This window comes from Aythya ferina, assembly GCF_964211825.1.
Source record: "Aythya ferina genome assembly, chromosome: Z".
Lineage (NCBI taxonomy): Eukaryota > Metazoa > Chordata > Aves > Anseriformes > Anatidae > Aythya > Aythya ferina.
The window spans coordinates 12,078,564-12,095,273 of record NC_140299.1 but is presented as its reverse complement, the minus strand read 5'-3'; the positions used below and the strand labels follow the sequence as shown (position 1 = coordinate 12,095,273).

The 16,710-nt window shown below is 38.1% G+C and overlaps 1 protein-coding gene across 4 annotated transcripts in view; it reads right to left on the bottom strand.

Moving 5' to 3' along the window:
• The window catches only part of RAI14 (retinoic acid induced 14), an 85,940-nt gene that overhangs the window by 11,640 nt on the left and 57,590 nt on the right, over positions 1 to 16,710 (bottom strand). For all 4 annotated transcript variants that reach the window (XM_084503665.1, XM_084503668.1, XM_084503667.1 and 1 more), the window contains exons 4-8: positions 7,973 to 8,061; positions 6,175 to 6,239; positions 3,970 to 4,027; positions 3,177 to 3,247; positions 1,645 to 1,751 (exon numbers count right to left, since the gene is read on the bottom strand). In XM_084503665.1, the coding sequence (XP_084359791.1) occupies positions 1,645 to 1,751; positions 3,177 to 3,247; positions 3,970 to 4,027; positions 6,175 to 6,239; positions 7,973 to 8,061 (390 nt within the window). The remainder of the gene's footprint in view (positions 1 to 1,644; positions 1,752 to 3,176; positions 3,248 to 3,969; positions 4,028 to 6,174; positions 6,240 to 7,972; positions 8,062 to 16,710) is intronic.

Here is a 16,710-nt window from a genome sequence, read left to right as displayed (position 1 = left end):
ACTGAGAAGTTACTACAGAAATTTCTCCCAATATTCAACCTAAGCCTTCCTTGGTGTAATTTGAGGCCATTTCCCCTCGTCTTATCACTTGGTGCTTGGGAGAAAAGTCAAGTCCCCACCTCCGTATAGCCTCCCTTAAGGTAACTGTAGAGTGTGATAAGGTCTCTCCTGAGATTCCTTTTCTCTAGGCTGAACAACCCCAGTTGTTTAGGTATTTGCCAGATAGTAAGGCAACCATTTCACTGACGAATTAAACACACTCCCTGTAACAGGTGAGCCCTCAGGAAGTGATGGCTGTTGCAGTACTGTGCTAAAAAGTCAAATGTTGAGTGGTAACTTGGATAGCAGTTTCACAGGGATGGTTTTAGACTGCCAAAATGACTAGCTTAGTCTGGACAACAGACGGAATTGGACAAGCCATTTTCAAAGGCTCTCTCTCTTTCTCCTCCTGTTAAGGCTTCTGCTTTTTCATTAAATATGCAATCGATTCTGTGAACAAGAGATGCCAGAGCAGTTATTCTCCTTGCCATAAGGAAAGTTGGAATTAAAATGGTACATTCCATGTTACATAGTTTTTCTTGCTTTTACACACTGTACTTTCTTTAAAAAAAAAAAATAATAAGGAATACCAAACTTGCAAGTACTGTCTTATTTATAACAGAAATACCTCCATCCAATTAAATTACAACCTGTTAGCACTACCTCTTGATTAAAAGTAAGCTAGTGAGAGAAAGGCAGAGGTCCCAGTATGGTAGCACCTTGAGTTCAAAGCACTGTGGAGGCCATTCAAACAAACGAACCAACTGAGAACTAACAAAGGGGTTTTCTTTAGGCAACTTAAAACAAAAAGCAGACTAATAGAACTTTGAACTCTCATAAATCAAGCTAGGGCCCAGTCTCATCCTTCCAGGTGTTCCCAAAGAACAATATGGGCATTGTATCACATAATAATCAAGATAATTATTAAGTGCCAAGTCTTCTCAGCATCTGGCCTTACCTTTGCCATTTCATCGTTTATAAAACAGTCCATAGTTTTCAAAAACTCTTGAACTTCATCAGTATCATCAAAATGAGTACATTGAGTACATTTTTTTCCACAAGGATGCTCTGGTTTAAACACATTTTTCTGACACATTAGACGTCTATTAATGCAACAAGTCGCTAAATGGCACTTTCTAAGACGACAGAATCTCCATGATACAACAGTTTTATTGTATTTTCTCTTGGTGCTGTGGCTGTGTTACGTTAGAAAAGAGAGCTCCCCATGGATGTCACTCCCAAGTAACAGTTTTCAGATTAAAATTGGAGAAACTAACTCACGCCAAGAACAGAGCAGCATTGAAAACTGGGACACATACAAAGTGACATGTGGGCAAATGTTATCATTCAAACTCTTGTAGGAATGATTTTAAAATGGGATTTCCTGCTCTGGTAACCCAACAAAAATCTTACAGGCATGATCTAGTTTTAGAATTATTTAGTTTCTTTCCCTTTAGGCAGAATTCTGTAAGCTTTCTTGACAATTGGGATATTCTCTCTGGTATTGAAAGCATTATTTCACATAACAATGGTTTTGGGAAGAGAGCATCATTTGACAGTCAGACCTGAGAAAGAATTAACATGGTGATGGTTAACCTGCTGTACCTTCCATTTTTATCCCTGGTGTTGACGTCTGCTCCGTGATCCAGAAGGTATTTGCAGACTTCTGTATGACCATTTTGTACTGCAAGCAGCAGAGGTATGTTCCCATCCTAGGAATGCATTTAAAGAAACTATAAACAATAATTCAACAACTTACAAATACCACCCTGAGATTTAAAGGTCAGCTATGCACCTTCCTTCTACACAGCACAAACAAGGCACTATCTGTACATTTTTCTCATGTACCATAAATGTAGCTGGGTTTATTTAATTTCTCCCTTTAGTACTGGGAATGGAATCACTCAACAAAGCATTAAGAACAGGAATGCTTTTTGCTGTCTGTACTCCCTTTTCTGTTTGCTTAATGCTATAACACGGTGATTTTGCAACTATACAATGCCTATAAATAAGTCCACAACAAAAAGGTTAATTTTAAGTACAAGGCAAATTTTAAGTACAAGGCAAAAATACAACATTTCTTACAATAACAGAGTGACTTCAATTGGAAGACAACTTCAGAGATTTTTTTTTCTCCTTTGCCCTCATTCCAAAGAAAGGCAAACTTCACAGTACATTGCTCAGAGACTTGTCCAGTCAGGTTTTAAGCATGTCCACGGACAGAGACACCATGGTGTCTTTTGGTCCCATTTCCAATGTTTCACCACCTACATGGTAATAATTCTTTTTTTCCTTAACACATAATTGGAATTTCCCAATCAGTTCTACCGCCCGAACTGTGACCATTGCTTGACATCATTTTGTTGTGCACCTGAGGTGGGTTTAGCTATGTCTTCCTCATGATCACCCATGATGCAGTTGAGGGCATCTTAAGATTCTCCCATAGCCTTCCTAATTCTTAGGATTAAACAAAAAAAGACAAATGTTTCTGCCTTTAAAATGCATCTGCTGAAATTTTAGATCTAATTTTCATGAGCGTTTTGTTGTTTGTTTTTTTTTTAAACTCATCAAAAAGACCAGATAGGAAGATAAGATGGAAGAAAGAAAAAAAAAGTTAAATGCCCTCCTCTCCCCTCTTTTTTTGGTCTAATTTCTGTCACATCCACTATCTTTATCATCAGGGTTTTCTATCAGGCAACTGCATCGTTCTCACAGATAGATCTGGTTGTTCGTAGTCACTTCATAATAGAGAATGTACTGTCCCTTAGCCTTTACATTATACCAAATTGTGTTGTGTTTTTTTTTTGTTTTTTTTTTTTTGCAGCACTTGCCACATAACATGCGTTTCCCGCAGTCTACTGGAGTGAGTGGGAAGACTTTTAATAGTGTTTTGAATATATCAGAATGGATTCTAGACACTTGTATCAAACCCTCAATTTAACAAACAGCAAATCCTACCACTAGTGTATGATAGTGGTTTCCCACATCTACTATGGCAAGCTGCAAAAGGAATATTCTCTGCCAGAGAAATCCAAAACGAAATACAACAGTAGTATTGCTTTGAACTATGATACCTGAGATTGACTGAAGCAGGAGGTAAAAGCTTTGAAGTGAACAATGGGAGAAGAGGTACGTACCAAATCTTTGACGTTAATTGGACATTTGTGTTCACAGAGAAGTTGAACTGCCTGAAGACAACCACACGCAGCTAAAAGAAATAAAAAAACTAGCATGAAAGTCCATGAAACACTTTTTTTGAAACCTGTGTTCCCCACTTCCCATTTGCAATATTGCATCATTACAATGGTGTTCAAGAAAAACAATTAAATCATATCTGTTTTTAAGGAAGACTGAAACAGACAGAGAATGAACAGCAAGCTGTAAGCAGAAATAAAACTATTATTTATAGTCCAAATTAACATGTTATCTTTAAGCGCTTGAGTCAGAATCAACCTTATTTTAATATTTAAGTATTTAAATGGCTCTGCACATGTAAGAGTGAATTTGCTAACTATAATTAACTGAAATTTGCTATTTGCAGTATTAAAAAATACCCCAAATTTATAAGCCATGAGAATGAACACGTATCCCTCAGCTACTCGAATCTTCACTTAGTCAATAATATGTTAATTTTAGAAAAGTAAACTTCCATTGTCAGATTAAAAATGCAGGCATTTCAATAAATCTGACATTTCAAGTTGGAAATAAAATCGAAAGATTAGTCAAAGAAAGCTAGAAAAAAATGGAATGACAGAGCAGAAAGAAGCCAACTTTAATACAGCTCACCATTCTGCCCACTGTTTTTTCAATCAGCAGAAAGGGAGTCACTATATTTATGCATTTAGAACCTACAAAGCTTCATCAAGCTCATGAGCTAGAAACATCAAGCATGACAAAATACATAGTACACACTTTTAACAAAGAAGTTACCTGCATAGTGTAAAGCTGTTTTCCCAGAATTGTCAGTGCTGTCTACTGAACATTTACACTGTATAGTTCAGAAAGGAGAAAAAAAAATAGTGAAACACCAAGAAAATAACACATATGTTTGATGTTAAGGACAGAGAGCTGAACATCTCTGAGAATAGTTTTATGAGCTATTCCATGAAGTTCAGCCCATACAATAAAAGTGAACAAGAATACTGATGAAAAGCACAGCTTTCCTCTCTACCAATCTTGTCTATCCTTTCTTGGTAAGAGCTTTTCTGAAGTCATGGGAAACACACATGGTAAGAGACATATCCCTAGAAAAAAAGTTACAGTTTTGGAACAGTTTCTATCTGGAAACCAAAAAGAATCTCTTCTCCCCACCCCTTGCCTTAGAAAAGCAAAAGCTCATATTTTACATTACACAAGGAGCTAAAGCAAACACATTCTAGTGCATTAGCATTATATTGTTTCTCTTGAAGGACATAATGCCTCACTTCCACTTGTAAGAACTAAAGCATCTAAAAGGCAGTTATATTTTGTAATATTTTAAGCCACCTGCTTACTGATTAAGCTAGGCTTTGAAGTAATAAATATAAAAATACCAAATTGCAAATATTTATAAAGACTTGTTTTGGTACAGAAGATTTTACTTCTAGTTTATGGCAAATAAAGATATCACACTGAAATTTTTAGTTTCTAGAAGTCAAACATTAGATATTGTAACTTTCAAATGTAGCACTGCCTCCAATTCTTCCATGGTTTCCCAATAAAACAATTTTGTGCCGGCTACTAAATTATATAACAAAAAACATCAAGATTCAGCCTGGGTAAAATAATTATGTTAAGATTAGACATTTCTCACACGTACAAACACCTTATATCACAAAGTTGGTCTACAGATGCAAGAAAGCAATCCAAAGAGCATGAATTATTGGAGAATATTACTAAATTTGGACTTATAAACTTGTTTGAAAATACATACGTTGTAATAAAATTAGCAAGACATCAACAAAAACAGTTTGTGGTTACAGCGGGCATGTGAATAGGCAGCAGATATTTAAACACGTCTAGTTGCTGAGTTGATCATGCTCTTGCATGCGATACAATTAGTGACAGCTTGATGTCACTGTTTATGCTCTAAATGGGTTTGCTCTAGAATCTAGTGGACTTTGCTAACCAAATCACAAAGAGAAGAGTCTTGCTGCTTAATCATAACCCCTTCCAACTGTGCAAGAATGGCAGGGGAGAAGGGGGTGGGAGGTTCAGCTTGCAATGATTGGGAATCGATTAAATTTGACTCAATATGGTCAGAGACATTGACAGGCATCAGTCACAACAGAGTCTAGAGTAACCCTGAAGGAACCAGTGGAAAGGAATTTGGAGATTGAGATGTGGGATCCAATTCCTTTCTGTGTTACTGCACTCAGGCGGTGTTATTTTGTAGGTTCATTATTTCATCTGTTGTCTTAGCCACAATCTTATTGGTAATTCTACACTCCTTCTAAATACCTGATCACCTCCATCAACAAAACTTATGTGGCTTTCTGCAATGGAGCTGAGATGAACAATGCGTCTCCTTGCTTACTAACACACATCTTCATCCTCCCTCAGTGTCCTAAGAACCTTCTCTTTATCTTCTTTTTTGTTTTTCTTACCCCCCTCCTTCCACTCCTTTCTTTCTACTTTTTCTAATCCCTCACTGTGCTTCATGTCATGTTGTTGAGGATTAGTACCAAACTACTTTGTTTTCTTTTACCTTTGACTGTAAACCTGACAGCCATTGTTGACACAGGTCAACAATGGATTCTTTTATATTGCACAGACAGAAAACATTCCAGTAGATCACTATCAAAGTCCCACCAAACATTAAGAATCCTCTTTCCCTATACCTATTCTGTACCATCTACTTCCAAGCCATCCAACCACAGACTAAAATTGGGAAATTAGTCTGCTTGAGACCCAGCTCCGCTATGTCAGATCAGCTGCACAGGGAAAACTGAATTTGTAGACAACTCAGGGGAGATGTTTCTATCATCTGTTCACAGTGCCTAAAAAGTCTTAAACTCAAGCACGTCTCTTGATTGCAAGGCAACGGGACAACAGTATAGGAGTATGATGCAGATTATTAACAGGAAATGTGTCAGTATCTAGTGAAGAAACACCAATGTGAAATCTCAAAAAAATATATATTATTTTTTTCTTTACCTGAAGTAACCTCTTAATGCAATCAGGGTGGCTGTTCTTTGCTGCAAGATGTAAAGCACTGTGCCCTAGATCAACAAAAGCAAAGCAAATTAAGCATTCAATCACTCCAAAGCATTGGAATTAGCAAGAGAAAATAAAAATAAAATCCTGCATCAAGTTACAAGTTCACAAGTTTACTTGTTACAAGTTACCAGTTTCTTCAGATACAGCAGACTATTCCATTATCTACCTGAACAACAATCTTAATGTCTAGCTTTACATACAGGAATGACACAAACATTGTGTCAGAGTCTGCCTTAGTGGAAGTCTAATTTTATGCAGATATGTTTTGTTTCATAAAAAATAATTTTCCTAAATTACACAGCCTCCCTTGCAGATAGATGTCGGCCAAGGTGTCTGCATGGTTTATTTATTTTTTTGCAATGAAAAAGGAAAACTAGCACCAAGAGCAAAACCAGCTAAACTCATCACTACAACAAATTTTTATCATCCATGAAACGCAAATATATGAGGACTCAGAACACATGACTACTTCAGTTTACATCTTGTAGACATCCCTTTCTCTTAATTTACTTAGCATCTGTGAGGTCATATTTAGCTATGCAATACAGTGATTTACTGACTATGTATTAGCGATGAAAGATTTCACAGTCTCTCCTCTAGTTTTATCTTACAGAGCCCCTGAAAAATTACATAGGCCAAAGACAACAAAAGAATAAATTATCTGTGCAAGAAAGAAGGGGCTAAGATTTAGTACTCAATAACAGACACTAGAGCCACTCCAGACAGTAGAGCCTCACAGCAAATAATGAGACTTTTACAGAAAAGACGTTTCCTAAGAGACACAGGGTTGACACTTTCAAGCAAGAGCAGGCAACCTGTTATTTATCCAAATGACTAATAAAACCTGAGACAAGATGAAGTATGAATTCTGAGTAATACTATTGGGTGTATATATTCTCTTATCATTATGTATAATCTGAATACTTCTTGTAGTATCACAGACACTTCCTCATGTAGGCAAATCATTTCAGTGTATGACAAATTCACTAGGGCTGTAATTGGTGGCTAAAACTGAACCCAGCATTTACAGATCATTATTCCATGGGCAGAATACTGACACTTCATTTAGGTGGTTCTGCTAGCCTGACAGAATGCTGGTCACAGATTCCCCAGATACGTCAACTGAAATATACTAAGAAGTGTTTGCCAGTTTCAGATTCAGCTCTCATTATTGTTCTAGTGGAATAATAATAAAGACATAGACTTTCAAGGGCTGAAACAGCATATTTAACTGTTCTCTCTCTGTTTTAGCCTGTATCAGCTTTTTTCCATATGTCATAATCCTGAGTAAATGTCCTACTGCAACTTCTGTGCAGTTAATGGAGTTAATAGCTTGGATACACGTAAAAGCAACACACAAGACCTTGATTTAATCTATGCAAAACCTCACATGAAGTTAACAGAAAGTTGTTTGTTTGTTTGTTTGTTTGGGGGGTGAGGGAGGGGTGTAATAACTGCAATAATTAATAAAATCAAACTATTATTTTGCAACTGGGGTCCACTATAAATTCTGGCATTTATAGTATTAGGGCAAAAATTTTCAAAGGCATAGAATCTGAATTCTATATGCAGAAAAGCAAGCATATCCAAACCCTCACAGGTTAGAAGTGCTTTTCATACATGGTATGCAAGGGAGGGGGAGCAGTACTGTCAAATTTTCGTTGCAATCTGCACATACAGAACTATAGGCAAATGAAGCATATTATGCTACATGTTTATGTTCTTAGAGGCATACCTGCACCATCTTGGGCTGTCACGTCTGCACCATGTGTCACCATAATCCTCAGGCATTCTACATGGCCTTTTGTAGCTGCCAGGTGAAAGCTGGAAGAGAGCATTTACATGTCATTGTTCTGTTACAGACCTCCTTTCTCCTTCATTCATAAATCAAGTACTGGCAAGTTCTGCCCTCCCTGTCCTTAGATCTTTTGGCAAACCTCCACTACCTCCCAAGAAGATAATTGCTCTGAAAGTGAGAAAGCACATCAAAAACTTTTGTATTCATACATTTACAAAGGGTGATGTTTCATTAACCCAAGCCATATACCTTATGTGCATCTATCTAGTCCAACAGGATTTGTAAACTAATGTTCCTAGTGATGCAATATATCCCCATAGAATTCCTGGATTTAGGAAATTACTGAAGAAAATACTCTCAAAAAATGGCTTTGCTCTAGACACTCAGGACAATCATAATTGTCCTCTTTCAGCAGACAAAATTTAGTTCCTCTAAAAGGTAATTTGGCTCTCGAATTAAACTTAATCAAACTCTGTTTCTGAACTGTCCTCCACAGAGCCAACATTTCTTCACAGGGGAGAAGTGTGTGTGTGTGTGCGTGCATGTGTGTAAAATAAATAAATCAATAAATCAATAAATCAGTGTATGTGAATGTAACATGGAGGAATGAAAGCTACTGGATATTTTTGAGACTATGCTAGGGATATATTTTCCAACTTTTGGTTTTGTTTTCCCATCTCAAGCATCTGCTTGTTTGAACATTGGAAAATTTGAAGAGTTTGCCAACCACACCATGGCAGGACACACTGAACAGCATAAATTACTAAAGATATGATTGCAGAATAAACCGAAGAAGTTATGCTGAATTCAAGACTTTTACACTGAAAGCTCATCTTTGACGTTCTTGACATTTCAAGGATTCACAGAATTTGATTCACAGAAGCATATACACGTGCTGCTAACTTAATTAAGATAAGAAGCAAAGACAAAGGAAAATCGTTTGAAAATGGAGAAGTTTATAACATCCTGATACATATTGTGCCAACACAGGTGAGTCTCACAATATGGAGAGAGTACAAGCAGACATACTACTTCCCCATGGTCTTACTAATATCAGCTTAATATAGAGAGCTGTTTTCCAACTGATGCAATGTAAAAAAGCAAGTTAGAGACAAAACACTTTCAATTACTATTAAATTGTGTATGAAAAGTTGGTACATACATAAGCATGCCCCAGACTGAAAAAGCCAGTAATCCTGGGATGTTTTCTAATATCTTATGAAACAGAAGTTTATTTTTAACACACCACACCCGTATGTTAAAGGCCTTTTCCCCCAGCATCTAAAGGGAGCCTAATTAATCATGTAGACACATTTCCGCTATATTTAAGAGTTTGCATTTCGGACAACTGCTTCCTTTAAATGTTAAAGCTAGCACTGAAAATTCAGCATGCTAGGCAGAGCAACCAGGAACAGCAGGCAAGAAAGAAACAGACATTTCTGGCACAGAGTATGTGAACTGCAACACTGTGGTTCTCTAAGCTGCAGACTCTTTGCAGCCTTCCTGAAAACCAAGCAGAGGAAAAAGACCTACAGACAAGATCTGGCAAAAGACTGAGAATTAATCAAAGCAGGAGCACTCCTGGAACAAAGTACCAAGTACAGCAACTATCTCCCTTCCTACACGGAGTCCTTCCCCACTGCCTGCTGCTGACTCCAAATGGTAGACAGGCAGTGCTTGAGCTTTGAACTGTTCTCTGCAAGTATAAAAATATCCTGTATGCTTGTCCACTTGCTCACTACTGCCATAAACAAACTGAAGAGTTAACACTTCTAAAAACATAAGAAGCCCTGCTGCTGGCTGTTCTCTAGTCATTCAGATATCAAAACTTCATGTACTTGGTGACCAATGCGAAGTTGTGTAAACATTCTTCTTCAGAAGAAAAGGTTTCTCAGGCTCTGGGAAAATGGCTAGGAGAGGAAGGCAAAGGGAGTCTGATAAATTCCATTACCCCTAATTTGGCCAGCACAACATACTGGTAAATACTGAAACAGATTCAGATGCATTTGTGTAGACAAGCAATACAATCAAAGTCACTTAAATATCAGGAAGGCTGTGAAGTGCACACTTGGCTCTCTTACACTTGACTATATTCATATGAATAATAAATACTTGAATAATAATAACTTGGCTAAATCAAGAACATTAAGGTTATAGAGACAGACTGTAGAGGATAATGCTAAATGCCACAAGAATATGCAAGAGCAAAAGAAGTTTGATTTAGGTAAAATCAGACTGCAAAGAAAACAGAGAAGAAAAACTTAGCTCCTTTCAGGCTATGTACTTATGAACAATCAGTCCCACCAATGCAAACAATTCCTGTGGCAGTACTCAACGAGTCATCACACATGCATGTGCTTAGTTTCATGCTATCAAAAATTTACAAATTAAGGAAACCCTGATCAAAAGTATTGCTTCTCCCAAATTGATAGGATCAAAGAAACATCTGTAAGCAGTGCAGGTGGTGAGAAAGATGAGAGAACACGCGTGAAAGATGTAAGGATCTAACTAAAGCAAAAACATAGAAGCAATCTGGAGAGTCCTGGGAAAAGAGAGGGTGGTAAGGTTTAACTCACATTCATTTACACAGTTACCTGAGTCAAACACGGTTGGGGCTGCTACTGCTCACTCTCAGATGTTTACTGTCTATCTGTCTGCTCCTTAATGCTATCATCCCTAACATAACCCTATAGTAAGACTTTTTTTTTCTTAATATTCCATAAGCAATTGGGGTGGGGAACACAGCTAGTTCAGTTTACTACAGGTTAGTAAATTGAACTGGTTCACTGGGAAATCAGACCTGCTTACAAAAGAGAGGAGAATGGTTCCGGACTAGGATGAACCTATTACATTCATATTTAAGTCAGAGTTATTTGCAGAGGACTGGACACAAACTTCACCCTGGGGAGTAATTCTATCTGATTTTAAAATTATGAGTCCCTCCTTCACCCTCCCCCACCAAAAATGAAAAAAACCTCAGATGTAGACACTGAGGGCTGGTGTGTTGCAAGGGAAGCTCTTGAAACAAAGCCTGGAGAAACTGATTTCAGTACAGAATAATTCTTTACAAGCTACATAAACTTTTCTAAAATACTTGAAGCAAAAGCTGCAGGTTTCCAAACACTGGAGTTCTCACCATCTGGAAGCCTTGAGCAGTGGTGCCTTTTACTTGCATCCTTCATGAATAAACTTCCCTTTATATGAAAGCAAACAACTTTTCCTCCCACTTCCTGGTTTTGCAATGATTTAGGCAAATAAAAACAAACATCTAAGTTTTGATTTGGAGCAAGGGCCACACTGAGGGTTACATTCTCACTCAGTCTAAATCCCCATTCCAACATAGTTCATTTTTCTTTCACAAAAGAGAAGCCTGTTGCTGATACTCCCAGCTAAATATTGGTACCTCAGACTGAATTGATTTGAGACAGATTTCTTTTATTGCTATCAAACATTTCTACCATGCCTGTGGCACAGGATGGTCTTCTACTATCATCTCCAGACCTTTCAGTGCAGCAGAGTAGCAGCCACCCTTCCCACTGGATCCAGAAATGAGGCATGTCAGAAATCAGACCCACCTCTGCAGCAGCTGATAAAGATCAGTTGTTTGACACTGCTTTTTTCCACCAGGAATGTACAGGTCCCGCAACTACTCGGTTATGAACAGGATAAAATGATAAATGACATTCTTCAGGAAAAACACAAAACCTGTTTGGAGCAAACAGCCTTGACAGTAAGCGGGAACACAGCAAAATTTCATTAGATTTGGAGTCAACTGGAAAACAGCTGCAAGGCTATCATCTCCAAGTCCTGTAAGGTGTAATTTTTTCCTGACCGAAAAAGGTTACTCAAGTAACATTTTCAAATGCATTGATAGATTCTTTTTATGAATGCTTGCTGACTGAATGGTGTGGACAGCTGCATATGACATCCCTGAATTAGTTGAGAACAGCAGATTTCTTACAGATAGATGTTAGTGAAACATGACTGTCCTAAGTAAGCCAGTCGTTTATTCAGTGCTAAGGATCTTTTATTTTCTGTGTTTCAGTTATGAAGTCAAACTAGCAAGAGAATGGAGATTTCTTCAGTGGGTGTCCGACAGAGAGCACAAGAGTTTAGATACACCTAGTCTTTGCTAAGAAGTCAAGAATGAGTATTTCCAGAAATTATTTAAATACCAGAGAGTAACTCAAACAGAAAAGTGCAGTAAATTTTACTACTTTTTTTTTTTTTACAAATAATTTCACCACAGGTAAAATATCAGAATTAATCCACATTTAGAGCTTAGACTTGTAAAAATTGAGTTAACTGAGCTTGCTGAGGTGGTGTTAGTAACGAGACCTGTGTATGCTGAATCCAGGTTCTCTGCTGAACCATTTACACAGCTAGATCCTGCGAACTGAGCACAATCCTCTTACTGAATGATATTTTGACAGCTGGCTTAAAACAACTGGGTGGTCCATATAACTAGAGAAAATACCACAAAATTACAGTGGAACATGATGAAATAAGAAAAAATAAATATTAAGTCTTAATTTGAGACAATAACCTTCTAACACTAGGAAATTTTTATTTGTGAAAAGAAAAACAAAATTAAAAGAGCAGAAAAATTACATCCTGTTACAGGCTCCATTTCTGTATGGCAGGGTCATGCTCCAGAGTTCTTTCAGGGCAGAATCAGCATTCTTTGTAGCACAGAATTTCTCCAGGGCCTGAAAGTAGTCTGACATGGTATTTACCAAAATCCAAAGCAAATAAAGAACATGGTTGAATTATGGATGCTAACTGAACAGAAAATAGCAAATACAGCATTTCGACAAACACAGAACAAAGTCAAATGTATATGCAAGAGTACAATACTATTGTTCTCTGCCATTTTAATCTGAGTGCTCTGAAAATATTTTAAGTGCAAGAATGTTTGAAATATGCTATGAACTCACATATACTCATTGTCAAGGTTTATTTTGAGTAAAAACATTCCTCCCCAAAGCATATCATTCTTCTTCATTTTCTAGTGTACGTCAAATCTTTGTTTACTTTCAAAAAATCTGACTTGTCTGCCAATGGTTTGATGATTTACAGTTTTCAAACTGACCAATACCTTCACACAAACAAACAAGATTGATAAAATAAGATACAGAGCTGCTTGGAGTCTTTGCAATGCTGATAAGAGAGAGAGAAGTGGAAAACATTCAACTCTTGCTGCTACCAGATAAGAGAAGTGATTTTGCCAGGTATCTCAGTCGTGAAGAGACTCATTGATAATCTGGAAAATTTTCTGCACTGATTTAAACTTCTAAACATTTTAGAGGCAGCATCTAGTGTATAAATGTCTACGGTGATTTTCACAATCAGTATTACCCCTCACAGCCTCAATTTCCCCCTTCAATTATAACAGCAAAAATACATTGACTAGATGCTACCTGGCTTTTGATTGCTTTCCACCATAGGCTAAGTGGCAGAAGTGCTAGAGTGTGGCAGAGACCTGAGCTGGATGGGAAAGGTCTGCAAGTACAACAAAAGCAGCATATTCAGTGCACAGATGTGCTTGCAGTGACTGTATTCCCGAGTGACTAACGTCCAATGTGGTGTCCTCTGGCATGTAATATGACGATGAGTAATTAGAGAAGAGTACTGTTTACTTTTCTGTGAATAGTTTGGGATTTTATCAACATAAAGAACAGTGAAGGAAGTAAGCCTTCCTATACCCAATAAAAAAACTTCTGACACATCCTGAACCTAATTCATAGAAAAATAATCACTTTCAGATTTAAAGAATAGGAAAAGCCAAGAATGGTCCTGACTTAGAAGGTGTTTTCTGCCTTCCTCTGCTGACCCATAGAGAGCTCTTAGCAAAGCAGTAACTCTGTTCCAGCAAGGATTATGCTTCCATGGCCAGCATCTGCTGATCCAGCTGCTGGTTCTGCTTCTTTCTTGCATCTATCTGCACAGGTAGGTAGGTACCCACATGAGCTGAAAGAGGGAACAAAACCCACTGAAAAAAAATAACAAAACTGCTTTCCACTGTTTCATCACAGTCACATGTACGTGCATGCCATCTGCAAATGAAGGAACAGGACCAGCCTCAACACAGTGAAGTTTGAGAAGATGTAGAATTTCACATTAAAACTAAAAACTAAAATGAGACTCTGAACATTTCCCTGTGAAAGCTGCTGTATCCTTATCTTTCCTTTATCTTTCATAATCAAGTGACAATCACTCACCTTAGAAGCAGCCAGTGATTCAACTACAAAGGAAATAGTGAACTGAAGCTCGCTATTGGCAAACCTGTCAATACTAACCATCTGGATGTATGTTACCAATCCTTAATTTGGGAATAAAAGCAGTCTTGCCTCCTCTCTACTGGAGTTTCTTTTCATACTTATTAGCTGAGTGTGAAAACGGCAGTAGCAGACTGCAGCAGAATTAGTAATTTAGATTATCCCCACCCTACAGCTGCTCTTGCTCCCTTGTCCTCCTGCCCTAAAGTGTGTCAGGTTACTGAGTTCTTGAGGCTTGCCCCCCACCCCAAGCCAGAATAAAGATCTGGGAACAGGACCTACCCACACTGGCAATCCCACACTGAAAGGTCTTGACAGAAATAGCTTCAAGATGAGAACCAAATTAAAATCAAGAGAGAAAGACAAATATTGGATATCACCAGATAAATCCTCATAAAGATACATTTCAGTTATGATAGACACTACTACAGAGAGAGAGCCCATGAATACCATTATAAGCCCATTCAAATATTCAGCAAATCACAGGCTGTTTTAAGGGCATATCATACATCTACAGGCACAAATATCAATATTTACTAGGGTTTTTTTTGTTTGTTTGTTTTACTTTTATTTTTTAAATTATTTTTAAACAATTAAAACCCACAGCTTTACACTGCATCCATTTCACTCCTGTTAAGAGTGAATGTTGTTAATGTGGTTTTTCCATAAGTGCAGGCTGTCCATGTCATGCTCCTGTCATGCACACATGTAACCACAAGTGAAAAATTATAGGAAAAACAGTTATAGGAAATACATTTCATTTTCAAGCCAGAGTTGGCACTATTAAAAACTCAGAAAACAAAATGTTGTGGCTTTTAAAAAGAAATTCAATCAATGAGTTGCTACTGCCTTCTGGAGTGTAGACAGATGAAGATTTCAAGAAAGGTGACATAAGCAGTACTGGATTTAGGAGCTGTGAGTGTTTCTTCCCATCTCTCCTTCTTAGTACCAGCCACTACAGTGTAAAGCAGGACACCCAGCTTCTGTTCTCCTATCCTCTGTTTAAACATGAGATGGTATCTGCTTTCCCTAATACACACAAAGCCCTCTGGCATAAAATATATAGGTCTTCACTGTTAGCATATATTCTGAAACAGCTTTCAAAAAACACAGTTTTCATTTACAGTTTCCAGCTTTGCCTCACAGCATAAAAAGTCTTGTTTCAATCATACACACCTCAAGGTATAGGACATGAAAAAAAGGCAAGCCTGCTGAACGGCTGTTTTCTTAATAGGAAAGAAGCAATTGCATCATGCACTACAGAAGCTGGCAAGCCACAGACTCCTGATTTTAGCCTTCAAACTCAGCAAAAATATCTAACCAGCTGCTCTTCAGAGAGATTTCTGAGATCCCCAGAAGCTTTATATTTTTCATTCTTAGGTTGTGTTCCAGCAGTTCCATTTTCATGCACAGTTTTCTTTGGCAAACTCTATTACCACATTACCACAAACTCCCCCCTTCAAGTCTGAAACATATAGATTTTTCTTCCATGTACCATTAATTGTAAATCTAAGTGCTCACAGTTTCAATTTGTCATACGAAGTTTCCTGCAGACTGTCCATTTTTAAAGGCCCTCAATAACTAACATCAGCAAATTGAAACAGAGATTCTGCCAAGGTCAAGCCTTAGGGTACTCCTAGGTGTTGACAGAAAGTCTAAAGATTTGAAATGCTGCTTTTATTGTTGATGTTTCAGGGTATGAAAAAGAAAAGCCTAGAAATGAGAGCAGTGTTGCATGTGCCTCTAAAGCGAAGGTCAGAGGAAGAAATCAGAGCAGGGAAGAGAATAGAGTAGTTCAGTTGCAAGGGACCTACAAAGAGTACAACTGCTTGACCACTTCAGAGCTAACCAAAAGTTAAAGCACATTACTGAGGGAAGTGTCCAAACATCACTTGAACACTGACAGGCATGGGACAGCAACCACCTCTCTAGGAAGCCTCTTCCAGTGGTTGGCCACCCTCGTGGTAAAGAAATTGCTCCTAATGAACCTCCCCTGGTGCAGCTTTGTGCTGTTCCCACACACCCTGTGATCGGTTCCCACTGAGCATACATGTCAACCGCCACCTCCCTCTCCTCTTCCCCTGCTCAGGAAGATGCAGAGAGCTGCAGAGAACCTCTTCAAAGCAGACAACCCAAGTGTCCTCAGCCTCTTCTTGCAGGACATGCCTTCCAGCCCTTTTACCAGCTTTGGTGCCCTCCTCTGAATTCTTTCTTAAATTCTTATATTGTGCTCTGGACCCAGCGCAGCACCCAGCATTTTCCTTGGTTGAACATCATGCCGTTGATGATTGCCCAATGCTTCCGTCTACGTAGATCCCCCTGCAAGGCCTCTCATCCCTCCCTGCTGCTGCTGTCAGCAGCACCACCCAGTTTAATATCATCAGCAAACCTGCTGAG